Here is a 27,825-nt window from a genome sequence, read left to right on the forward strand (position 1 = left end):
CAGTTTCTCCACTAGGGCCTCTGGAGAGAGTATGGTTGTGGCCACACGTTGACTTTGCCTCAGTGAAACTGATTTTAGACTTCCGGCTTTCAGAACTGTGTGAGAATACATTTCTGTTGTTTTAAGCCACCAAGGTTGTAGTAATTTGTTACAGCAGTCATCGGAAACTAGTACACAATGTCACTGCATTGCCATAATGAAACCTCATGTACTATCGTATTCATAAAAATCACAATATGTTCATCATTTCCCAGACTTTTAAAGATGATTATTATGCCACATATCTTAAATTTTTAGGTATAAATAGACTCACTTTTCCAGCTGCACATTCAGTCCCATCAAGTGGGGGTCCCTTTTTAGTCTTACAAAAGTAGGGGTTATCAGGATGGCTACACCACAGCTGTTTACATGGGTCAAAGGTTCGGAACTGGAAGAGAGAATCAAAATCTCAATGAAATACAGATGGCAAGACATGTACCAACAATATTTTCTATCCAGTTTCTTTATATCATATTTCTTGGATATTTTGATTTCAACTTAAAGTCAATGTTGTGGCATGTTGAGAAAAAAAGACTGCCTAAGAATTCCAAGTAGAGAGTACTTTTTTTCTGCTTTTCTGAAATAACAGTGATAAACAATGATTTTTCTGGGATTTTCTGGTTGACTTTTAACATTCTACGTGCCATTTCTATTTTATGGTTTTCAAATAGACAATATTATAATTGAAAAATGAGTAATTACTATGAACACTTAAAATGTGAAAATTTATTGTAATGGTTTTGCAGCTCTCAAGCTATCAAATGGCTTCTCTTTATCTCTGTAAGTATGAACTATTCAGATATTAAAAAAAAAAATGCCCATTATAATGAGCTGACTAAAAGCAGAAAATACTTTTCAAAGTTTCTATGTACAATAATGTATTCCAGGTGTAACAACTATTACAATACATTCATGTATTTTATAAAGGACTTTTCATATATTTGAGCCTCATAAGAATTCACGGCTGAGAAATATGGGTTACAGGGTAAGGCTACAGTTATAGTTATAAGACAGACGGTAATAGAGCCAGACTAGAATCTTAGTTTTCTCACTCTAAGAATGTTATTTTGTTGTTGTTGTTTTCCTAAAACACCACATTATAAAATCCAAATGTATGTATAAGTACGCATATTTATGTGTGCTCTTGACTTGTGTGTTCTCTAACTGTAAGAATCTTACCATTCTTTAGGTAGATTTAAAAATATATATATCAAACCCCAGTTTATCCATATGATATTGCCTACATCATTAATTTCCCACATCCAGCCTATGGTCAGAGATTTTTCTTAATTAATACTCATTTTGGACCACGTTTTTTTGTTCTAATTGCTATTGTTTAATGCAGAAACTGTACTTTTTTTTTTTTTTTACAATGACGACCCAAAGCTTTAGACTATTCAGGTCAACACATTAATGCAGGTAATTAGGAGCTGACAATGTATAGTTTATAGACAGAGCAAATGGCTGTAAACACCTGCATAGGGATGATCTCAAACAGCAGATCAACTTCTTTTCAGTACCATGAAATACGTGTTTTTCTTCCTCTAACACATAAAGCTTGCTCCAACATATAAAACCCCGTTTCTCTTGTTCTTATGAACGACTAAAGCTCGACATAGACATTTAATGAAACATATCTCTAATCCGAATAGTTATGTGGAAGACGGGCTTTACTAGATTCCACTGAGCATTTACTATGTGTCTTCATTGTGCTAAGCACTTCAGTTACATTATCAAATTGAATCCTGATGCCAATTCTATGAGCTAAATACTACCATTATACACATATTATGAATGAGGAAGCTAAGCCAAAGAGGTTAAATAAGGTGCTCAAAGTCATATATCTAGTAAGTGTCAGATGTCGGCCCTGACAACCTATCAGGCTGACTATGGAGCCCATATTCCTGACCTCTGTGCTATCCCGTATTATTCCCATGTGACAAGATACCAGCACAACCCTGCCTTCTAGCCACAGCTACATGGAATCCTAGCCAACAAGCTAATGAAAAGCAACCTATCAAAGCTTAAAAGTCATCTTGAGGATCGCAAAAACCAAGAGCATAAAGTTTTGGAGATAATCTTCGTTTCAATGTCCAGCTCCCCTATTTACCAGATGTGTGATTTAAGCAAGTTGCTTAATCTCTGTAAGTCTTGCCTTTTTCATCTGCAAAATAAAAGTATACCAAGTCCCATCTAGTCTGTCACAAGGATTAAATAAGGTACTATATTTAAAACACAGCTTTAGCACGTAGTGACATAGTAAACACACAATCATCGGTAGATATTCTCATACTTGCACCAGGGAGTCTGCAAAGTTCACCAAACAGGAGCTACGCAAATAGATTTAAGAAGCAAGATCTAAATTGACTGTAACATACCGCAGTGCACATTTTATAACCAACTCCAAAGTCAAAACGACATTGCTCATCCATAGAATAGTTGATTCCAGGAAGTTCTGGGAGTTTGGGCCAATCGTGTTCAAAAGGGTCATCAAGGAGACAGTCATAGGAACTGTAGGAAGGAAAATATCAAACGCAGTTTAATGTTCATTTTTTCTATCATGCCCTAACGAAAAAATTGTTCTAGGTTACATACACTGGCATTTCATCAGATGATAGAGCAAGGTTAGAGAAGCATATCTTTAAAAGTTTTTGGTTTCAGTTCCATAAAAAAAAAAAAATAATAATAATAATAGCCTTTACCCTTATTCATCCCAGGAAAATAAGCCACGCATGACTTAGGGATGCAGTAGAACTGTGACAGCCTTCTTAGTGTCCCTAGCTGAACTCCCACATGGTGTGGCAGAACAGAGCTAACACCTGTGCTATAGGCTATAGGTGGTATACTATGCAGGCATCACAGGGCCATCCATCCTCATCCTCAACTCAAATTTGACCATTAGTCAAAGATTCCATAAATAATTTACTACAAGGAAATCAATTTAAAAAATATCTTAAATTCTAGGTTTATGGCTTAAAATGTTGTGATTACATTATGGAACCACTGTGTCAAAAGCTCTGATGAAAAAATGTTTATTGTGAAAAACAGTTTTCCTCAACTGGGAGTTTTGTTATGCTCAAGGTCCTAAGAGGCAGTTTCATGTCTCTATGTCTGCTATAACATAAATGCTATCATGGCATGCAAAAGAAACATACTGAATGTATCTTTTCAATTCTTGGCCACTGCATCGGGACCAGTGGTAACGATGGAATGCCGCTTGCACCAAGGGAGCCATGACACTTCCCATGGCAGTTTCATCACCGCACCTGTTGCCTTGTCCATCATGCTCCATTCCCAACCTAGAACGTAAAGTGAGACCTCACTGGTAAGAATCATAGGGACCAAGGCTTTTGCTTAATTTGTGTTTTAAAAATAAATACATCAGGCCTTCAGACAACGTCATTTTGTTCGATGTCATTTCCTTAGAACATGGAAGAGATGCTGTAGGAACTTCATTCTTGTTTATGTCAATTAGCCTGTGGTAAAACTGGTTTCATTATATTTAATTTGGCTCAAAATTGCAGAAGCTATCAATGATGTTAAGTTAGGACTTACTGTACAGGAAAATATATATTTTTTTAAGTTAACATGGATTTTGTGGAAGAGTCATAGAAATTGTGAAATAAAGAACAATCTGACAGAAATGCTTTTTTTAAATTCTATAGCTATGAAAATTATAGGGGTGACTCTGCAAGCCAGAGATACTCATTCAGTTTCAGTACATGACCTCTTCAATGGTTTCAGCTCCTCACTCTTGGCAAGAAACGAGAGTTGCATGCTGGCATGCACTCTGCTCAAAGTGCAAACAATACTGAGAGAAGAGGAAAGAAAAGACCTTTTTTTGCTTTATAGCTGTCAACAGTGACTTACACATGGCCAGTTTCATGGGCTACTACAAAAGCAGATGAAAAACCATCCTCATGATTCAGGGTACAACTTCTCACTGGATGACACATGCCTGTGACTGGAGCATATCCTGTAGAGAATAACAATTACTTTTATTTTCATTTTATGAGAAAACCCATTAAGAATTACTACTGGACCCTTGCCTAGCAGGGAAAAAGGCTTTTCAGGAAACAGAAGCAGTATTATCTCGATGTGAGCATTGTGCCACATTCTCTTGGGAAAACCACAGGTAATGGTCTCTAAAAAGATTCATTGGGTCTGCATTTTCTCCGTTCCGAAGGGAAGGAACTGCCCAGGGTTACCATTCTGTTCTGCCCACCAACTAAGCTTTGTCCTTCTCTTTTAGTGAATGGTCCTTCATATCATGGTACTGAAGAAGGGAGCCAGAAATTCCATCAACACTGAAAAGAAAATCGGCAGTCTGCTTTTTGCCAAAGCCCACATCAGAATTTATTAGATAAATGTAAGCTGACTTTGGAAGAAAGCTCATTGGCAACAGTCATTTCTCATGGCATCTCTTTTCCCATTCCAAACACTTAGTGGAAATCACACTGCATTTTACAGCATCCCCTCCATACCCCAAATGCACAATCCTTATTTTAGAGGCAAGTGTAATTTATTACAGCATTTAAGTGGGATTTAACATTGTGAATTCCATAGAAATCACTGGAAGCAATAGAAAGAAAACATATGTTTGGCTGACATGGTAGAAAGTGGACGTAGAGATGTGAACATTTGAACAGACACCCTGATTTAGGATTACTTTTGAAAAAGGCTTGCCTTTAACTTTTTCATCTATATACTAATGGAAATACCTTGCATTCCAGCAGGTCCAAAGTCTTGCCTGGTTAAGAAAATTGCATGATCATGATGTTCAGCGTGGTTGGGATCAGATTTTTGTTGTTGGCACGCCCAGCGACACACATTCTCCAAGCTTCTGGATGGGTTTCCCCTTTCTATGAGGCTGATGGACTGAGAGGGAACAATATGTTGAAGACAAACATAACATTTTCCCAAAGAGATTTGGGATTATAGTTTTTAAATAATGTTCAGTATTATTTGGGGCTTATTACATATCTCCTTTTGTTTGGGAATTCTAAATGCCCATGAAGGATATCTTTATGATGATCAACATTATCTGTGTGAAAGGTGACTGATACCATTTATGGACTATGTGATGGTGACATTAGTTATGATAAGGCAACTTGTGTTAGTCATTTGGTTAAGAATTCTAGCAGTCTAAATATTTCCTATTGCAGCTTAAATTTTTGGTTTCATACACAGAGGGTGCCAAAACAAAATGTACACACATTTTAAGAACGGATAAAACTGTATTAAAATTTTGCTGATGGTAACCACTTTGAGCGCCTCTTGTAATTGCAGAAGTCAAATGTGACTTGTATTCGTCTTTTGTTATTAGTATATATTGAGTATTACAATTTTAATAGTTTTTTCTTTCTTAAAATGTGTATACATTTTTTGGCACCCTCTGTATATTAAGAATTAAAAATAGAGGGAAAGATTCTAGTATAAGACTTTCATCCTGAGCTGTTAAATTGAAAGCTCTTCAGTTAAGTTTTTTTGGGGGGTCCAGAATTAATCAACATATGAGAAGAATGTAAGTTCTTCAATGAATTGGCAAAGCTGGCCAAATCTTTGTTTATGGGGATTGGTCAATTTATATATTAGGAAACCACACAGGGAAAACAACAACTTCCCTTTTTTAACCTCACAGCAATGAAGAAGGGTGTACACTCATCTTACAGTTCCAGTAGATGTACTGAAGTTCTTTGGAATGTTGCTATTATCATATTATGGTCAGGAGTTAAAAGTTCAGAGGGAGAGGGACCATCCTTCAAGAACACGGGAGCCACTTACAAATTCCCAAGGTAGTTCTGATGGAATGAGAACTTGAACTTGCAACCCAAAATTAGTCCTTACTTGGCTGACAGTCTGAGGGTTTTTCAGCAAATGCTATTATCAGTGTTTACATTCTTAATAAAATTAGCTTGGTTTGTTATATGCTGATCACATACTTCCTCAAACAAATGATTTAACAACCAATTGAAGACTGTTAACATCTCCAGCTGGAGTTGACTTGTATTCTTTGTTAGTGACACAAAGTTGGTCAGGTTAACGGAATAAACTAAAGATCGATGATACCCTTTCATCAGAAAATGGTACGTGGATGTTAAATATATAATGAAATGCAAACACATTGATTTCTCGTATTTGCTAAATATATAATTCCATTAGTATTTCATAACTAGGAGAATTTAATTATGGAGGGGCATATCATTTTAAATATCAAGAAAATTTCCTCGTCAAAGGGAGAAACCATTTCATCCTTTTCATTATATCCAGGACAGGGACACATCTAGTGTCATTTTAAAGCCAAATAAAGTTGGTTACATTATATGAAATGCCTACTGTGTGCATATTTATCCAACTTTTAATTTTGAAAACAACCAAAGCTCTTTTAAATGAAAATATCCACTGTGTGCTTCACTTTTCTTAAGTGGAAGTATATACATATAACATATTGTTTTTAATAAATCATGAGAGGGCAAAGACATTTTTTTTTCTTCCCTGATATACTTGAAGCACTTAGAAATAATCTGGCACATAGTAGGCACTCAATATAGATGTTCTGAATGAATAAATGAATCACAAATTTAATAATAATGATAGACTAAGGAAATTCTCTTTCCTTACAATGGTATCCATTTGTTTTCATTCATATAGTCATTCCTGAAGTCAGGATAACAATCTCCAACAACATTAGACAGAGGTAAACAACGTGAATGGTACCAGGACAAAAATCATTCATTATCCGCTCAGATTTGGAGCTCTCTATTCATTGTGGCAGTTCTCTTCCTCAGTTCTGAGCGACCGCAGTTTATGTGATACATATCTATGCTACTTGTTAACTGCAGTTTCAGCAACTCAATCTTTGGTGTGCTAAGCCAATCCTTAATTTTCATAGTTCTCGTATTTTAAGACAGTTCACCTTTGCGTAACCCAGCATGATCATGCGCACGAGGACCACATTTATATGCACTCCTAGGGACTCGTCATGGTAAATTTCATTCACCTAGAAACAAAGCAGATAAGGATTCAAAGAAAGGCAACACAAAGGATTTTGTGAAATGTGTGACAATTAATGGGACAGCAATGTAATCACAAATATTGAAATCAAATCACTTTTTAAAAAATTTACTTGAAGCTGAACTCTGAAATAAAATCACTTACCTTTAGCTTTGGAATAATTTTTGAAAACGTGAATTACTGGTTCTGTAAACTCCAGAGTATCAGGAACATAGAGAATATGCTTTACAAGGGCTTCATTTAAGTATTGTACTGTTAGAAAGCATCCACATGTGGTATAATCCACATATAACATTTACCAAAAGCAACCCCAAGAGGGTGTCTCTGGTGAAGCTGTGAGTGGGCCCAACCAAGTGGAGGAAAATAGGAGGCATTTGCCTGCTGGAGTACCCATGTCACTACCCGGGGTGGTACATCTGGTTGGGGGAGCACATGCAAGTGGAGTCAGTGTGCAGGGGGACAGCCTTCGCAACGCACCTCACCCCCAGGAGTGGGACAGCTGGGGCAAGGATTATTTAGAAGTCCTATAGGATAGAAATCCTTCAATATTTGAATTACTAATGTGATTGTATGAGTGCATATTAGATGAATGTCAGCCCTGGATATAGCTCAGAAGAACAAAGTTGAGTCACTGCTATTTTGTTTAATTTTAAAAATTAGGTTGAAATTTCTAAAAGTGATTTGGTATACTATTAAATCATAGATATTAGAATTAAAGCAACCTCAGATGTCATAGTGTAATATCATTTTATAAAAACAAACATGAAGACTAGAGATTAACCAATGTACACAAACACCAAGTAAGTTATTGGCAGATATGAATCTAAAGTGTACTGTCATTGTATTTTGTGATTAAGCTAATGCAAAATTAGTATGATTAAAGAATGCTTAGTAAATTCACAAATGCCAGCAGGAATGGGAATGGTGGAATTATCCTGCTAGATTACAAAGTTAGCTGTTCCTGGGAACAGGGAGCCAATATTTGTCACAATAACTAAAAGAGGGATGGGATACCAACTGCAATTCAATTTGAGATCCAGGTCTGGACACTAAACACAGCAAATTAAAAACCTATAGAAAAATGATAGACATAATTTCATAGAGGCTTTAAAAATAAATATAACTCAAGAATGATAGAATACACTAAAAAAGAAAAGAAATTCATGAATCATAAAGTTGTGAAATGCCACACTGATCAAGATAAACACCAAGAAATCTCAAATGAAATGTTTCAAGAATATAATGGGACTACACAGAACACCTTTAAAAACCAAGACCTTAAATGTAGACGAAAGTGTACTTACTGGATTTGTAGATGGAACATAAAAGAGAAGAACGGCTAAGATGGAGGTAAAAGATGTGACAAAGCTAATATATATACTAAAGATGACAAAATGTAGTTTAACAAGAACAGAACAGATGTTGAGTAGTTTTCAGTGGAAAAATGCATGTGTATATACACACATTCATTTACAAATACACACACAAGCATAGAATGGTAAGACCCAATTTAATACCTGTTCTAGAGAGGCCAAGGGCTGAAAAAAAAAATCTGCAACCAGGTGTGTAGGCAGGGAGTTCCTCCCCAAGTTGTCCCGCTGTAGGCCAGAGTACCCCTAAAGTATTAAGTTCCTTTTGTCTGTGTAGTCAAATAATATAAGAGAGGTGTTGACAAACACAAATTTATCCCAAGAAGCGCAAAGAGCAAGGAACCTAGAAAATGTGTCACATAAAGAATGTTTGGGGAGACAAAGTGGCTAAGAGCCTGACACTAGACACTACCGTTTCCCCGAAAATAAGACCTAGCCGGACCATCAGTCTAATGCGTCTTTTGGAGCAAAAATTAATATAAGACCCGGTACTATATGTTATGTTATGTGTTATGTTATGTGTTATGTTGTGTGTTGTGTGTTGTGTGTTGTGTGTTGTGTGTTGTGTGTTATGTGTTATGTTATGTTATGTTATGTTATGTTATGTTATGTTATGTTATGTTATGTTATGTTATGTTATAGACCCGGTCTTATAGTGAAATAAGACCAGGTCTTATATTAATTTTTGCTCCAAAAGACGCAATAGAGCTGATTATCTAGCTAGGTCTTATTTTCGGGGAAACACGGTAGTAGTCTCAGTGGACATCTTGGTTCAACCCTCATCGCTTGTGCAGTCTTCATCTTTCTGAGACTCAATCAAATGTACATAATAAGAACATTATGACACAGGGTTAGGGTAAGAATGAAAAGATTTAACTCAGGCAAACAAATAGTTTAAAAAATTTTAGTGAGGGGGAGGGAAGGACTTTAAAAAAACATTAGAGTGTAGAAAGTAGAAAAGAAAAACCTAGAAAGAAGACTTTATAGCTATATGGAAAAGGGATTTGATTTACTCTGCATAACTAAAGAAAATAAAACTGAAAACAATGGGCTCACACTATTAAAGGGATAGATTTCAGGTCAAAATAAGAAAAATTTAATGCTGGACAAAAAGCTGTGATTTCTTACAACCTGTTTTTGGTCATGGGCAGATTCTCTTAACTTACTGCGTAACTGAAGACGGAATCCCCCCTTTTCTTCTGAATTAATTCTCTGATAAGAAATTCCTAACATTATATAGTTCCAATAAAAGTAAAAAGTCTGAAGCCAGGTCTGTCACTAACACATTCATCCAGAGATTCAAGAGACTTCTTGTAAGACAGCTGTTTTGAATAACCAACATGGCTTCACTCAACATGTACTTAGCTTAATGTAACTGTAATGTAAATATATTCAACATAAAAAAAAAAGTTGAAAGCAATGTTAGTAAATACACAAAATAGGAGAACAATAAAAATTGAAAACAAAGAAAAGTAGTCAGGCTTTAAAAAAGTGAATTAATTTCTGGAGGAGAGGTGATGGATGTAAGGGAGGCACTTACAGCCATTGCAGAATAGCAGTGACAAGTATACTTTTACTGTTTTTTAATTTTTATTAAATTTATTCGGTTGACATTGGTTAATAAATTATATAGATCTTAAGTGTACAATTCTATAATACATCATCTATATACTGCATTGTGTGTTCACCACCCAGAGTCAGTTCTCTTTCCATCACCATATATTTGACCCCTTTTACCCTCTTCTACCTCTCCCCCTCCCCACTTACCCTCTGGTAACCATTAAAGTGTTGCCTGTGTCTATGAGTTTTTGTGACTTTGTTTGTCTTGTTCCTTTGTTGTTTTCAGTTTTATATACCACATATAAGTGAAATCATATGGTTCTCTACTTTTTCTGTCTGATTTATTTCGCTTAGCATGATAATCTCAAGATCCATCCATGTCACAAATGACAGTAATTTCATCTTTTCTTATGGCTGAGTAGTTAGTATTCCATTGTATATGTTATGTAACATGTCTTCTTTATCCAATCATCTATTGAAGGACACTTCAGTTGCTTCCATGTCTTGGCCACTGTGAAAAATGCTGTAATGAACATAGGAGTACATGTATCTTTACTGATAAATGTTTTCAGATTTTTGGGGTTAGATACCCAGAAGAGGAATTGCTGGGTCATATCGTAATCTATTCTTAATTTTTTGAGGAGCCTCCATACTGTTTTCCATCGTGGCTGTAACCAATTAATATTCCCACAAGCAGTGTACAAGCGTTCCTTTTCCCCCACAACCTCTCTAACACTTGTTATTACTTGTCTTGTTGATGATAGCCATTCTAATAGGTGTGAGGTGGTATCTCTTTGAGATTTTGAATTGTATTTCCCTAATAGCTAGTGAAGTTGAGCATCTTTTCATATATCTGTTGGTTGTTTGTATGTCTTCTTGAGAGAAGTGTCTGTTCAGGTCCTCTGCCCATTTTTTTTAATTAGATTATTTGCTTTCTTTGTTGTTGTTGTTGAGTTGTATGAGTTCTTTATATAGTTTGGATATTAGCCCCTTATCAAATGTACTATTTGCAAATATCTTCTCCCATTTGGTTTCTTGCTTCTTTGTTTTCTTGATGGTTTCTTTTGCTGTGCAAAAGCTTTTTAGTTTGATATAGTCCAATTAATTTAATTTTGCTTTTACTTCCCTTGCCTTTGAAGTCAAATTCATAAAATCCTCTCTGAACCCAAGGTCCATAAGTCTAGTACCTGTGCTTTCTTCTGCGTAATTTATTGTTTCAGGTCTTTGATCAGTTTTAATTTTGGTGTATGGTGACAGATAGCAGTCTAGTTTCCTTCTTTTGCACGTGGCTTTCCAATTTTCTCAGCATCGTTTATTCAAGAGATATTATTTTTTCCATTGTATGTTTTTGGCTCCTTTGCCGAAAATTATCTGCCCATATATATGTGCATTTATTTATGGGTTCTAAATTCTATTCCATTGGTTTGTGTGTCTGTTTTTTCTGCCAATACCATGCTGTTTTGATTCTTGTCACTTTGTAGTATAAATTGAAGCCAGGAATTGTGATACCTTAGGCCTTGTTCTTTTTTCTAAGGATTGCTTTGGTTATTTGAGGTCTTTTGTGATTCCATACAAACATGATGATTTTTTTGTTCTATTTCTTTAAAAACTGCCATTGGGATTTTGAGGGTCATTGCATTAAATCTGTATATTGCTTTGGGTAATATGGCCATTTTAACTATGCTGATTCTTCTAATTCATGAACATGGAATATCTTTCCATTTTTTTGTGTCTTCTTCAATTTATTTTAATAATGTCTTACAGTTTTCAGCATATAGGTCTTTCACATCCTTTGTTAAGTTTGTTCCTAGGTATTTTACTCTTTTGTTGCAATTGCAAAAGGAATTGTATTTTTCTTTTCTTTTTCTGAAATTTCATTGTTAGTATATAGGAATGCAGTGGATTTTTGTACATTAATTTTGTAGCCAGCAACAACTGTATTCATTTATTGTTTCCAATAGCTTTTTGGTGGAGTCTTCAGGGTTTTCTATATAAAGGGGCATGCTATCTGCAAGAAGTGAAAATTTGACTTTCTCATTCACAATTTGGATGCCTTTTATTTCTTTCTCTTGCCTGATTACTCTAGCAAGGACTTCCAATACTATGATGAATAACAGTAGTGAAAGGGGGTATCCTGTCTTGTCCTTGATCTTAGAGGAACAGCTTTTAGGTTTTCACCATTAAGTATATTCGATGAGGTTTTGTCATATACGGCCTTTATTATGCTGAGGTACTTTTCTTCTATACCCATTTTAATAAGTGTTTTAATCATAAATGGATGTTGTATCTTGTCAAAAGCTTATATGATTTTTATTCTTTGATTATGTGGTATATGTATCACATTGATTGATTTGCATATGTTGAACTATCCTTGCACCCTTGGAATGAATCCCATTTGATCATGATATATAATCTTTTTAATATATTGTTGTATTCGCTTTGCTAGTGTTTTGTTCATGGATTTTTGCATCTGTGTTCATCAGAGATATTGGTCTGTAGTTTTCTTTTTTGTGTTATCCTTACCAGGTTTTGGTATCAAGGTAATGCGGTTTCATAAAATGAATTAGGAAGTATTGTTTCTGCTTCAATTTTTTGGAAGAGCTTGAGAAGGAAAAAACTATACTTTTAAATATTATAGGAAATACCTACATCAGACAATCTTAGAATGATACAATGAACAAAAGGTGATAATAATGGCAATTAATTGAGTTAGTACAATGCACATATGATCACCCTAAACTAATATATTCCTTTGTACTTGGTAAATTTTAAAATCAGTACAGTGCCAAGAAAATATAATGGATGAAATCCACGTTCTCAATGGCGATACTATACACATATATTTCATCTATTTCAAATAATATTACATTATAAAATGACGGAATAAAGGGATATTTTCTAAAAGCCAAATTTACTATTCACCAAAAGAAAAGTTTTATTTAACAAAAGTCATTATTATGCCAGGCTAATTAGATAAGAGAATGCCGTGGTAGAAACCAAAATTAATTATGCAATGTTCTGAGTCAGTGCACATTTGTGAAACTGTCACAGGGTAAACCGAAATGGGCAGAGGATCTGAAAAGACATTTTTCCAAAGAGAATAATCAAATATAATGCAGCAATACTTATACATAACAGAAAGTATTCTCTCGATGTGGCAAATCAATAAATATTAGGTGTCTATATTGTGGAAAGCACTGCATAACACTTACTGTTTTGCCTTTCAAGGTTTAAAAAGTTGCTTCCTATACATTATTCACTTTTAAAATGTAGGGCTGGCCCGGTGGCTCAGTTGATTGGAGCACCATGCTCCTAATACCGAGGTTGCTGGCAGCCAGCGTGAGTGGCCAGCAGCCATCTTGAGTGGCCAGCAGCCAGCGAGAGCTGCTGTGAGTGGCCGACCGATGACTGGCAACCAACTGCTTCAGCCAAGGGGAGCGCAAGTCTCATAATACCAGCGTGGGCCAGGGAGCTGTGCCCTACACAACTAGACTGAGAAACAACGACTTGAACTGGAGTGGCGGAAGGGGGGGGAAAATAAATAAAATGTAGTTAATAATTTGGCATTATTTCATCTTCTCTTATGGCAAAATAATATTTCATTGTAGATATATATACCACAACTTCTTTATCCAATCATCTATCAAAGAACACTGGTTGTTTCCATGTCTTGACCACTGTAAACAAAGCTTCAATGAACATTGGAGCATATATATCTTTACAGATGAATGTTTTCAGATTTTTTGGGTAGATACCCAGAAGAGGGATTGCTGGGTCATATGGTAATTCTATTCTTAATATTTTGAGGAATCCCCACACTGCCTTCCATAGCAGCTGCACCAGTCTGCATTCCCACCAACAGTGTATAAGGGTTCCTTTTTCTCCACAGCCTCTCCAACACTTGTTATTATTTGTCTTGTTGATGATAGCCATTCTAACTGAGGTGAGGTGATATCTCATTGTGGTTTTAGATTAGTGATGTCGAACATTTTTTCATATGTCTGTTGGCCATTTGTATGTCCTCTTTGGAGAAATGTCTAGTCAGATCCTCTGCCCATTTTTTAATTGGATTGTTTGCTTTTTCTAGTTGTTGAGTTGTATGAGTTCCTTATACACTTTGGATATTAGCTCCTTATCAGAGTGAAAACATGGATAGGTCTTGAGATTATTATGCTAGGTGAAATAAGTCAGAAAGAAAAAGTCAAGAACTTTATGATTTTACTCATATGTGGTATATAAAACTGAAAACAACAAAAGAACAAGACAAACAAATGAAGAAACAAAAACTCGTAGACACAGACAATAGTTTAGTGGTTACCAGAGGGTAAGGGGAGTTGGGCGTGGGAGATGAGGGTAAGGGGATCAAATATATGGTGATGGAAAGGGAACACACAATGTGATATATAGATGATGTAATACAGAATTGTACACCTTAAATCTATGTAACTTTACTAACAATTGTCACCCCAATAAACTTTAATTAAAAAAAATCTGAAACACTAATTCAAAAATAATAATAATAATAATAATTTGTTGGCTTTTCGTCTCTCAAGGCCTTATCAATAAGATGCATTTTTTTATTCCAAGACACATAGGATATGATTAGAGTTGCAGAAATAATTTGTACCACAGGATTAGCTATTCAAAGACCTGGATTCTGGTTCTAGCTATGCCACAGATAAACTGAATGACCTCAGGTTGGTCACTTAACATCTCTGAGCCTCTGTTTTCTCACTGGCAAACTATAATTGAACTTGCTCTGCCTTCTTCACAAGGTTATTCAAATCATGCAAAATGCCATACAACTGCCCTTAGCATAATAAAAAGTATTTTAGCACTCTGCCACCTATTCATGCCAAATGTTTTAAGGATTTATGTATGTAGTTTCATAATCTATCTGAAAAGAACGAGAAAAACAACTGTCCCATTGTAGTTTTCACTGAGAGATGTCAATACTCATACTTGTAATGCATTTAATTTCAATTAAATGAAAGATGTAGTTTAACCCACCTAAAAAAAATTGACAATAGTTTTTTCAAAAATATTGTCTAAATGCAAAATCTCTTCCCAGCAGATGGCAGTATGTACATTTTAGAGTGTGGAAAGGACAGGTCTCTTAATGCACCAGAATATACTTGCATACTAGTGGGTGTGTCTGCCTTTTCCTATATTTACATATAAATAAAATAACTTCCTTAAAATTAAATAAGAATTTAAAAATATTCTAACCTGAGGAAAACATTGAGTTTGAATGCTTTACTCATTTGACTCTTAAAATCAAAGAAAAAATATTGAAAACTTCTTTATTTAGATTGTTTTTCATGTGCTCAAAACATTATATAAGAGGCATAAAGAAAAGCTACCTTTACTTGGCTATAAATTAATCACAAATTTTAACGATTAATAAGTGATATACAGAAAGAACTAAAAGCATATCATACTGAATTAACCATTGAATCTGTCAAGATGAACTAAATATTTGTTTACAAAGCGTTTTTACAATTCTTAGTGACAAGGAAAACAATTTTTTCCTAAGTAACAGCAACATCAACAACAAATAAAACAACAGCTACCCTGTTTTTCCGAAAATAAGACCTAGCCAGACAATCAGCTCTAATGCATCTTTTGGAGCAAAAATTAATATAAGAAGACCCGGTCTTATGTTATATAAGACCGGGTCTTATATTAATTTTTTATTATGCTTTTTATATTTTTTAACATTATATTATATAAGACCGGGTCTTATATTAATTTTTGCTCCAAAAGATGCATTAGAGCTGATTGGCTAAGTCTTACTTTCGGGGAAACATGGTAATATTACATAGAGCTTTCCAGGTTTCACACACTGTTCTAAATACTTACATTTATTCAAGTCACCCTTGCAACAACTTTAGAGATATTATCTCCATTTTATATTTAAAGAAAATGAGCCCCCCACCACCGCCAGGAGGAGGAGGAGGTAGAAGAGAAGGAGGAGGTAGAAGAGGAGGAGGAGGTAGAAAAGAAATTGAGGCCCAGAAAAGTTAAGCAACTTGCCCCAGGTCCCACAGTTAGTACACAGAGCAAAGGATGAAGACCTAGGCGGACTCCCTCCAGAGTGGGTAGTTTTCAGCATATCGCTACACTTCCACAGACTTGCAGACCACAGCACGGTCACTATGCACAAAAGATCTAGTTTTAGAATAATCAATAGTGATGTGCTATTCCCAAGTTTAAGAAACTAGTATGGAAGCATATTGAGAAAGAGAACTTAAAAACTTCATTTCCTTTTTACAAACTTCCCTCATGTCAATTTTAAGGATATGAGAAATTGGTTTCAATTTACTATAAATAAGAATTTCTTGATTATCGTTATAATGGTATTTGAAAAATATAGCAGGATAAAATAAAGAGGAGCCAGAGCAGACCACAGGAATAACTGAGGAAAAATAGAAAAGATAGGGCTAAAACTTATAGCCAGGGTTTTGAGTTGTAAGAAAAGCATGAAGCACAAACATCCTAAGAAGTCACTTATTTGACATTACAATATTGCAAATCAAAGTTTGTTTATGAAAACCTGAATATCCTTTCACCATGTGAAACAATCTATTGGAGCGTGGGTAGATTTTCTGTGAGGAGTTTAAGGTTGAGCCCAGAGTCTTTATTAAATTACCTGAAAGAAGGGGTAAACAGAACATTAATTCGATTTTCAGATGACCTTAAATTGGAAGGGGTTGCCAATGATGTGAGGAGGAAAAAGAGGTAAGATCAAATCAAGTATTCCTTTCCTTGAAAAGAAAATTTCTTCCAGGTTTGTTCCCGGACAGGACAATTTCTCCCAGGACATTTCCCTGGCAGGACAATCTGACCTGCTTTGTCTGACTAGCTGATGAACAGCTCTGTCTGGCTTTAACAAAGCAATATTCATTTTTCTTTCAGAGGAGTGGATCAGGTCTTGAATGGCAGTTTAGCTTAGTGGTTTAGAGCATGGGCTCTGCAGTCACACTGCCTGCATTTGACCTTAGCTACGTGACCTTGGGCATGTTACTTGTCTCTGTGTCTCAGTTTTCTCATCTGTAAGATGGGATCATTATAGTTCTGTCCTTGTAAGATTGTTGAGAAAACTAAATGAGCTCATATGTGTATAGTACTTAATGGTGCCTGGCCATGCAAATACAATAACAAAAATTGTTAGCCATCATTCGTACTGCTATTCACACAGAAACAAGTAAATGGTAAGGTACATGATATTTTAGAGAAAGACTTTTGGTTAACTGAAGGCAAACAAGTAATAAGACAGTCTAGGTGATTTTGCTGGAATAAATAAGTTAACAATAAATAAATAAAACAATTATGAAATGGACCGGGAAAAAATATAACTCTCTCTACAGCTATCTCTTGCAGAGCTAAAAGTTCCAAACACATACTTGGATTCTCAGCCTCAGACTCCATATTCCTTTTATGTAGAGTAGGTAACTGTCTCCCATCCTGCCAACTCTTCTTTCCTCACCCCCAATCTCAGACTAATAACTACCTTTTATGAAGAGTATTACTGAACATGTGCCAGGGACCCAACTGTCCTAGGGGTGGGGAATTGAATAGTGAGTTTGTGTCTGTTTTTATCATGAATATATTCTAATAAAATAGGCTATGAGCATGGGAAAAATAAATCGATACAAAAAGACATGCAGACAAGGTCATTTCAGAGGGGAAGAAGTGGTATGGAGAAAACAAATCTAAGTGATGAGATAGAGGACAAGAGGTTGAGGCAGAAGGTACCTGAGCCTGGGCAGTCAGAGAAGGAAGACCCAAGGACAGGAAGGGGATGGTCAGTGCGTATTTGAAGAATGAGCAACTGAGGCAAAGGGAAGAGTAAGTGCACCAGGTCAACTTCTTTATCATGAAAGCTCAGAACCCTACAAAGGAGACATCTTTATCACCAACTGAAAGAGACTGAGACCCAGAGAATGCCTGCAACTGTTCCCTAGAGAATTAGCACAGCCAAAATTCAAATAAGTCAATGTGATGCCAATGTCTGTTTTCTTCACAACTACCCTGCCTTTCTTTTTCTTTCTGTCATAGTGGAAGTGCTAAGTCTCTACTTTCTTCTGAGGCTCTTTCCTACTTCCTTAAAAACATTTGCTCCAAAAAATCAACTCTATTTCCCTTACTCACTCTTTCCCTTTCTTGGTGTTCCTTTCCCTTTTTCTTTAGTATTGCCAATTTTCCTTCATCATAAAAAACCTGCCTACAATGTTTTACAGTATTTAGTACTATTTACCGCTACATTCTTCAATAATATTATTCTGTTTTTTGTTTGTAGCAATATTAGCTTATCTTTTCTTGCCTTGTCCACACGTCAGTGTGTCCCAAAGGTTTGTTTTCCATGCTCTTTTCACACACTTGCCCTGCAATGTTTTATCAACTGCTGTTTTTCTAACCACTACCTATAGGCTGATGAATTCCAAATGTTTGTATATCTAACACTGATTCATCTATCTTGTGCTCCAAAGTTATCTGTTCAACTCTAGTAGCAGATCTCTATTTGGAAGTACACCTATGTATCTCAAAGTATACTCACCTTTTCCCTAAAATATATTCTCTTCTGATTATTCTATAACAGATGAAGACAAAATATTCCTCAATTTCTTCCTTCTTCTTCAGGGATTATAGACAATCTATTACCAAGTCCTGTGGAAATCTCTTAAACCTATTTCTTCCTGTCCACCTCTATATCCAGCAGCTTAGCATCCATCCAATTCAGTTTGGCTGCTGCAATAAATAGTTAAAATTTTTGCGAATGTTTGCATTTGGGTAATTTGGGCCCATTTCAGTAGTTCCTCAAAAGGCCAGATTATAAGAGTGAGATAGTTGTTTTCAATAAGTATGAGTCTGTTCTTTTATGTTAATTATGCTTTTACCTCCTTTAAGCATCAAAGGAGCTCTGGGTTGATCAAGAATAGGCAATCTGGCTACAAGGCCTTACAAACTCTTTTGGCCTTTGGAACAGCAGAAGCATAACGAAAGCACAGGTAGAATTGATAACCTTTCTTCAAGAATGGGAAAAAATGATTTCCTCAGCAAGCTAGAAAGCTTTTCTGTATTTTAGGACCCTGGGAAAAAGAAAGGGTGGAATAAACCTGGGAAGTATAAAGTCGGTCTGATTAATTTTAGCATAAAAAAGGAAAAATGAGTGAATGTTGAGGAAGGAATTTGGGGCTGCAGAATCAAAGGGGAAAGAGGAAACTAAGATGCGTCAGTAAAAATGAAAGGGACCTCTGAGGCAGCAACACTGTGTGGATGGCGTGTTATGTTAATGTAACCTGTGATGTGGGAATGCTCTTCTAGAATGACGGGTCCAGGATATTCCAGGGAAGGTTTGCATGTTTACATAAGGGGTGGCTGAATTGGCTTGTGCTTACTCCAGTCTGCCTCTGTGACCTGGTATGTTCAGTCCACATCAGGGGAAGTAAGACAGTTTGCTGAGGCAGGGAGCGGTACTGTAAACCACAAGGAGTTTGGAGCCAGGCAGAATGTGGTTTGTCCCCTAATTCTGGCACATAAATATTATGTGTCTATATAGGTGCAGCACAATGTCTAACAGAGTCTCTTCTTCCAAATCGTTCTAATGCATCCAGAATTCTCTTTGTAAAACACAGACTGATCAAGTCATTCATCTTTAAAACACTTTATGAGTCTTCATTAGCATGGCGAAGTTCAAACTGTTTAGGATGGCATGTTTTCCTAAGGCAGACCCAGCTGCTTGATCCAGCCACACACATCCTTTGCCATCTCCTCTAAATACACTTGTTTCACCTACAGATACAACTCCAGTGGCTCCAAGAGCTACTACTTTTAGTATCTTTTTACAACCTGTTCCCTATCTTCCAAGTCCCATCTTCTCTTTTTCTTACAGGGAAATGACAATTCATTCCCTAAAGTCCAACTCAAATGACATATCTGCTATGAAGACTTCATCTACTACTGGCATTATTTGTCAAACCATATCCTTTTCTTTTCAGTTAATGTTTACACAGTACTTTGTGGCTGAATCTTTTGAAGAAAGTATCACATTTTATTATTATTATTTGTTGATTTGTTTATGTCACCTGCTAGAATTAGCTCCTTGTAAAAAGGAGCTAAATGTTACTAATCTTTGCCTCTCTAGAATCTAACAGGACTTGGTCTATGAGAGGATATATATGCTAGGTGAACACATGATAAGAGAACAGTGAATTCAAATATAAGAAATGGATTAAAGATAATGATGCAAAATAGAAAACTGCTGCATGATGATTTGCTGAGGTTGCCTAAACACATATACTGCCTAGATAAATCTGCCTTGCAGTCTCATTCAACATTTTCAGAAACATTAGTTAAGAAAGCAAAAGCAGTGTTGCCATGTTAGCATCACTAAGTAACAAGGAACCACGCATATTTGCTAACTCTTGACTAAGTCCATTAGTGCTTTGTTAGGACCAGAGTACTTCTGCGGAGTATGTATTTTGTTTTGAAAGTATCAGATAGGAAAGCCTGCCATGTCCAGATAACACAATTATGCTGCTATTAGTTCAATGTCCATCAATAAGTTGTCAATTTTAATTTAAAAAGAATTAATGAGTTCTCTCAATTATTAATGATTACTTAGAAATATAAGATTGTTTTTCATACTAGGAGGCACCTCTTAAATTAATTGTTTTCTTTTTCTTGGTAAAACCTGAGATTAAGGCACAAACTCAGTTATCTGCAAGGCACTGAAAATTTCGTAGATCTCAGCAAATGACAAGGATACCTGCCACAGACAGCATCATTTTGGGACAGGGAACATCTGGCATATTGAAAGAAAACAACCCACCCTCTGAACCACAAAATCTGCTTCATCATCCTGTTAGAATTCTAAACTGGATTGCTAGCTGATTTGATTCAATCAGGCACGGAACTGAATTCTCATTTCAATGACTTGAATGGTATTCTCACAAGACACAGAAACAGGTAAAAGAAAGACATCTGAGTTTTATTTGGAAAGGGCTACGTGAGAGGCAGTAAAACTTAGGAAGAGCACTGGGCTCTGAAGGCACAGAGATGTGGACTCAAGTCTTGGCTGTGCCACCCATTAGCTGTCTGACTCTGGGGCAGTTGCCTAACTTCTCTAAATCTCAATCTCCACATTTATAAACTGGGACTAAAAATGAACATATTTCAGGATTGAGGAATATTACATAATTCACGTAAAGTATTTAGCACAGGACCAGGTAGAGAGCAAAGGTTAAATGTTGATAGTAGGATAAGCCTTCATTCTTAACAATATTAAATCATTCTTTGAACCCAGACCTGAAACTAGATGATTTCAAACACCTTCCAAGATTTCATCACTAACCTTCATTCCACACAATCTGAGTTGTTATTTTTTTCCATAAACCATTCCATCTACGTAAATGGCACCATCATCCATCAGTATTCAAACCAGGAAAGTGTAAATTACAGTGGATTCCTCCCTTTCCGTCATCCCCGACCCCCATCTAATCCACTGGTAAATTCTATTAATCATAACATAAATACTTCCTTGTTATTGCAATCACCATTGTCCAATACACCATCATTTCTTGCCTAAACATCTACAATTAATTATCAATTGGTTTGTCTTCATTGTTCCTAAACCTCTCCAACCTATTCTTTACAACACAGAAAGGACTTCAGTGGCTTTCCCTCAATCCACTTCAAATGGAATTCAAGCACCTATGACCTGACCAAGGTTAAGGTGCTATTTGCCAGGTTTTCCCAATGTAACATTACTAGTTTTCCCTTTATGTTGAATAAATCCTTTGTGGGGGAGATACTTTGAAATGATGTATATATCCTGTTTCTAATTATCTTTTCATCCACTAACTTTGTCACTCATTGATGATACTTACCTGCAACAATTATTGCTTTAGTGTTTGCCAATTAGCAATTTTCTACATCTATCTTTCCTGCATTTATTAACTGGAAATCTACTATAAGAAAGAATTGTTCCCTGTTTACTGTTGTCAATTATTTATTTATATCAGTATGAACTTAGTATTTATATCACTATTTATTATACTGCATGTATTATAATCCTTTATTAATTTATTTTTGTTTATATTATCTCGGATTTGGCTATTGGAAGCTACATCAGAATTCTTAACATGCATGAGTGTCAAAGGGACTTTGAATTTCTGAAATGGTATGTGCTATTTTGGACACAAATATATTTTTCATGGTCCTCCTTAAACTCATAAATAAATCCACATGCTAAAATGGTTAAAAATCATTGTTCTTATCTACGACACATACATTTTGACTTCTAAATATTATTTTGACTAATTCGTTTTCAGGATTGAGTTGATAATTATGGAGCAGGTCAGAAAATTTAAAAAAGAATAAAGGTCAGCAGCATATTCCTGTTCATGCAATGATGTTGCAAATTAGTTCCCACTATAGCCTACTTTTTTTAGCAGCCAATCCAAAGCATTAATGAGCGCATACATTTTTAGTTCACATCACAGTCTCCTTCAGATATAGTTTTGAAAATTGTGTACTAATGACTACTAACATAAATGTTAAAGTGAAGTGGAGTTAAAATGGGGATCAAAAACAAAATCAGTCTGGCCTTGCATTAACTAAGTACTTGAGACTAGGTAAGTAACCTGACATTACCTTTCAATCCCTCTATCTTTAAAAAGGATAATGTTACAGAGAATCATCTCTAATGTTTCTTCTTAAATTTTAAGGTGTGATCCTATGTTCAGTCATATAAATGATAACTTTTACCTAAATGACCTGTGGCAAAGAGAGCAAATGGCTGAAAAGCCAAATATTAGAAAACAAAGACTTCTATTGCACTAAGTCACACTAAACTGATTTCTTGAGAAGTAACTTCACTCACGAATCCTATTGCATTATAGGACATTAGACTTCAACATTGAAAATTTCACATGATGAAATTATCCTTTGCAATTCTGCTTTCTTTGGTTTTTGATCATTACGTGACCTTCCACCTTTTAACTTTCTAAATCAAGACTATCCTAAATCTCTTTAGGACATTTCCTCCTTTTACTTTCATAATGTTTCCAGGAGCCATTCTTTTCCATTGTAGATCAAGGGAGGATAAGAACTGGTACCTATACTTTACATTTCATTGGTTTTCCTCCTAGCAAGATCCATATTTCCCCTGCAGCAGCTTAGACATAATCCAAGAAAAGAAACAGTCTAAGGGTACTAAAGCCCCTGAGGTAATTAACAAACCAAAAGACTTAAAAAGCATATTCAGATTGGGAAAAAGTTGTTAACTGCCTAGAATGCTCAGAGTTAATTCAATAAGCTAAGCTTCACAGTAGCTCACATGATAACAAATTTCTGCCAACAGGATTTGAATATCAACATACAAAGAAAAATTATTGGAGAAATATCTAGGATAGTCCAATTACTTATATTATTTTATTCTAAGAAATTTCATTTCTATTTCTTTATTTTCAAAAGTTCACCATCCTTCTCTCCTCTCAGCTCTTGTTCTTGATTGTCCCACTAGTGAATTTTTAACTAGGTGTGTTCATCAAAATTATCCATTGGGCTTAAAATACAATACTCCTGATTCAGTAGCTGTTTCTTGACTTGGAAGATTTGTAGTTTATGATCCAGTGAGATCTTTGGCTGTCTGTCTTCCTCACAGAATTTCTACATCTTTGCTTACATATATCTTAGAGATGCCTTTCCTAACCTCCTATTCAAAATGGTTACCCCTCCTCTCTCCTTGATAACAGCCCTTTACTTTCATCGATTTTCCTTCTTGTTAGTTATTATTACCTACAATTACATATTTATTTCTTTTTTTTTTTACTATCACCCATCTCCTCTCCCAAGCTCCAAAAGGACAGAGTTCTCTATTGTGTTCATTGACATATCTCCTATTCCTATGTAGACCCATAGTCTACATAGTCGTCATGGCAAAGAGCATGGCAGCTTTGCACCCCTACCCCTACATATTGCCTATGCATCTCTTCCATTTGGCTCTTCCTGAATTGTATCCTTCATTAAAAAAAGAAAGAAAGAAAAGAAAGACAAAATGGTAAATGTGTAGGAGGCAGCAGCCTATAATGGAAAGAAGACAGGACAGTTTGGGCGTCAAGCATGCCCCCAACGTGAGAGAGGCCTTGTCTAAGTAGAAATTTTTCATCACCGCATTTTCCTCACTGGTAAGATAAGGATGCCATGTTTCCCCGAAATAAGACCAGGTTTTATATTAACTTAAGCTCCAAAAGATGCATTAGGGCTTATGTTCAAGGGATGTCATCCTGAAAAATTATGCTAGGGTTTATTTTCCAGTTAGGTCTTATTTTCAGGGAAACATGGTAGCAGTCCTGTGCTTGCCCATAGTCGTCATGGACCAATATTTGTAGAATGAGACATGCACATAGGTGAGAACCACTTTCCTAGCAGGTCAGCCATGTTATAAAATAGTAAAATGAAACATTTCATAATATAACAAGATATAAGATCCCAACAAGGCTTAACATATATATTTCTTATATGAAACAAAAAAATATTTGTCAAGAATGAGCAATCTAAGAATCTAAGAATGGGCAATAGTCATGTTGTTTTAGGATATATCTGTATCTGTTTATTTCTTCTTTATAGATAAAGGTTGGAGAAATTTCAAGATCTACAGAAAAGAAAGAATTCAAAATAAAAGGAGATACAAGGTAGGTGAGTATTCACTCCTTCACTGATTCACAAAGGATCTGGGGGATGGGTAGAGGGTGTCCCTCCTCTTAGGAATCATATCAAATCATCCAGGGGCTGTTCAGGCTTTGACCCTCAAATGCCCAGAGAAAAGTGCTAACTTCTTCTATCCTTCCCCCAATGCAACTGATCTTTATCTGTGCCCTGGAGGCCACAGGCTTTGTTGCACGCCAGCAGAGGCTTTTGCTTTGTAAGAGAAAACAGTCCAAGGAAGAGAGCATAGCTTTGTGCCTGCCCTGCTCTCCCAGTTATTCTTCACAGTGAAACTAGCTCAGAATGTTTGCTCCCCTTTCTCCTGAGTTTGCTTCAGGTTCATCAGTGGAAGAAGGCAAGAGGTTCATGAGATTGGGGACTGAGATCAGGCTCCACCCTAGGCATTACATGTTTGGTGTTTTCTGCTGCAAGAGCCTGAGAAAATCAGGGGCCTCAAATGAGGATGGGAAGCTCCTTGTTTAGATCTCCCACAAATTTGCTGTTTAATTTTGGGAAAGCCCTCCACCCGTGTCTGATTCATGGTAGAAACTCAAAAACTTGAGGGGAAGAACAAATTGTGGGAAGAACTCTGAGTTCCCTTAGAGCAAATGTAAACTGCCTATCTGTTAAGCACCCTCTCAGTTCCAGGCATGTTATGATTACAATATAATTTCTTCATTAGAATTCTCCTATGAGCACAGGACTGCTACCATGTTTCCCTGAAAATAAGACCTAACTGCAAATAAACCCTAGCATAAGTTTTCAGGATGACATCCCTTGAACATAAGCCCTAATGCATCTTTTGGAGCTTAAGTTAATATAAGACCTGGTCTTATTTTGGGGGAAACATGGCATCCTTATCATACCAGTGAGGAAAATGCGGTGATGAAAAATTTCTACTTAGACAAGGCCTCTCTCACGTTGGGGGCATGCTTGACGCCCAAACTGTCCTGTCTTCTTTCCATTATAGGCTGCTGCCTCCTACACATTTACCATTTTGTCTTTCTTTTTTTTTTTTTTAATGAAGGATACAATTCAGGAAGAGCCAAATGGAAGAGATGCATAGGCAATATGTAGGGGTAGGGGTGCAAAGCTGCCATGCTCTTCTCAGGCGCTCCATCCTCCCAGCACCTTGATGTGTTCAGCAACTGGGAAGCTCCACCCAGCCTACTTTTAATGATTACTATCACCATGTTATCTTTTACAAAATTCAAATAATTTTAAAACTTTACCTCTATTTTATTAACATTTTTATTTAAGCAAGGCTTTGTCTCCTCTAGCAAAATGGTAATAATTCCCATCTTGCAATATCCTTGAAAAAAATACAGTACCCAATAAATGTTATTTTTTCTCCTCAACTAACATTTAAGCTGATCAAAAGCCTTCATCTGTCATTTATATCCTCTTGTTTCAAGTCCAAAAGTTCTGCTTCCCGAGATTGTTCATAATCTATTTTTATGTTATTATACACATTTGTTCATTTATCTGGTCTTTTATTAAACAAATGTTTAACATTTAATAATTGAAGAACCCTTTAACAATGAAAAACTATGAAATAAGAAATACAAGCTACCCTTTAAAAAAAGAGTTCAAATTAAAGAGACAACCATGAAGCAAATCATTTGGACCTAAAGGTAGTCTCTTAGTTCAGGAACTAGGTAGTAAATATCATTTGGGTTCTGGTATGGAAACTAAATTAACTAAAGGAAGAACATATTTTCTGACTAGTCAACTACGGTAAAGGTGCCAAATGAGATTAAAGGAAACCACGGTCTTTTCTATACCATAGGACTGTTTCTCCCCAAATCAATGGAAGGACACAGACATTTTTGTCAGTTTTCTTCCACAATTTCTGTCTAAACATATGTGACATGTAAAGAAAGCCTTTAAGTTTGGAAAGGGTTTGAGTTTAATGAGCCATGACTTTAGATAACCATGGGAAATCATGAAGCATGACTAGTATAGGAGGTAATAATTATTCAAACATTGTTAGGGGGTAAAAAAAACAATTTTCTTGGCTTCAGGATTCCACGAGGCTGTTCCATTAGAACATCATTACTGGTTTTCTTCATGCCTCCAACTCTGTATTTAATTGATAAATTTGAGACAGAGTAACAAGCATGCTCATCTCAGTGTTTTGGATTTAACAGTCCACAGTAGGGCAATGAGGGGCAGAGAGGAGAGGAAGAGACGCAATAAGCTTTCTGTCATGCTTAAAAGCTGTCTTCCTGTCTTATAGGGGAGACCTGAAATTATCCAGTTGGAGAGGGATAGGGGTTATAAGTAACATTGTTTAGTTTAAAACACGTTTTTTTTAAACCTTAGCACTATTGAAATTTTAGAGGAATAATTCATAATTCTTTGTGTTGTAGAGCTGTCCTTGGGTTATGGTGTTTAGTAGCATCCCTGGCCTCTCTCGCTAGTAGAAGTAGCACCTTTTCCCAGATGTTAAAAACCAAAAATGTCTCCAAACACTGCCAAATGTCCCTCGGGGCTGGGACAAACTTCCCTCAGTAGAGAATCAATTATTTAAAATAAGGAAAATCTTTGTGGCTATACACTTAAGTCATGTGCAATTCAGCTCTCATCAATAATAAAACAATTTATTCTCCATCTGTCTATTCACTGTGTCTATCTTTCAGATGGTTATGAACTTGGGAGGGAATGGAAGGAGTCTTATTGTTATCGCCTCAAAACCTCTACCTACATTAATTACTCCAATACAATGAATTTACTAAGTTCTAAAAATCATTTTCTCCTTTACAGTTCCATTCTCTGATGCTCTATTAACTTTGGAATATTTTTTAGTATTTGAGACAGATATTCAACCTATTATCTGACCTTTTTAATGGACTTAAAAACAAAAGTTCTTTCGACGGTTATAAAACCTAAAATGCATCCTTTTGTTTACTTTTTGATACCTAAACTTACTGTCTGGTGAATATACTATATCCATTTCTATTTTCTTGTCAATAGATCCCACCTACAAAACCTTTACATTTTCAGGTGCCCTTCAAAAAACAAAATAACCTATGCAAAATAAAGGACCAGCAACAGATAAACAAATCCCTAAAGACCCAGTTAGACTCCTAACTTTCTGGTTAATTACAGAATGAACATCTTATCAAAC

General features: G+C 35.9%; 1 protein-coding gene across 2 annotated transcripts in view; it reads right to left on the reverse strand.

Annotated features, from left to right (window-relative positions):
• The window catches only part of ADAMTS3 (ADAM metallopeptidase with thrombospondin type 1 motif 3), a 255,078-nt gene that overhangs the window by 31,033 nt on the left and 196,220 nt on the right, over positions 1-27,825 (reverse strand). For both annotated transcript variants that reach the window (XM_074324473.2, XM_088791374.1), the window contains exons 6-11: positions 6,956-7,039; positions 4,761-4,917; positions 3,910-4,015; positions 3,195-3,338; positions 2,418-2,550; positions 314-427 (exon numbers count right to left, since the gene is read on the reverse strand). In XM_074324473.2, coding sequence (XP_074180574.2) covers positions 314-427; positions 2,418-2,550; positions 3,195-3,338; positions 3,910-4,015; positions 4,761-4,917; positions 6,956-7,039 — 738 coding nt within the window. The remainder of the gene's footprint in view (positions 1-313; positions 428-2,417; positions 2,551-3,194; positions 3,339-3,909; positions 4,016-4,760; positions 4,918-6,955; positions 7,040-27,825) is intronic.

Source organism: Rhinolophus sinicus, chromosome 1 (genome assembly GCF_057876585.1).
Source record: "Rhinolophus sinicus isolate RSI-liver-muscle chromosome 1, RSI-T2T, whole genome shotgun sequence".
In the NCBI taxonomy this organism is placed as follows: Eukaryota; Metazoa; Chordata; class Mammalia; order Chiroptera; family Rhinolophidae; genus Rhinolophus; species Rhinolophus sinicus.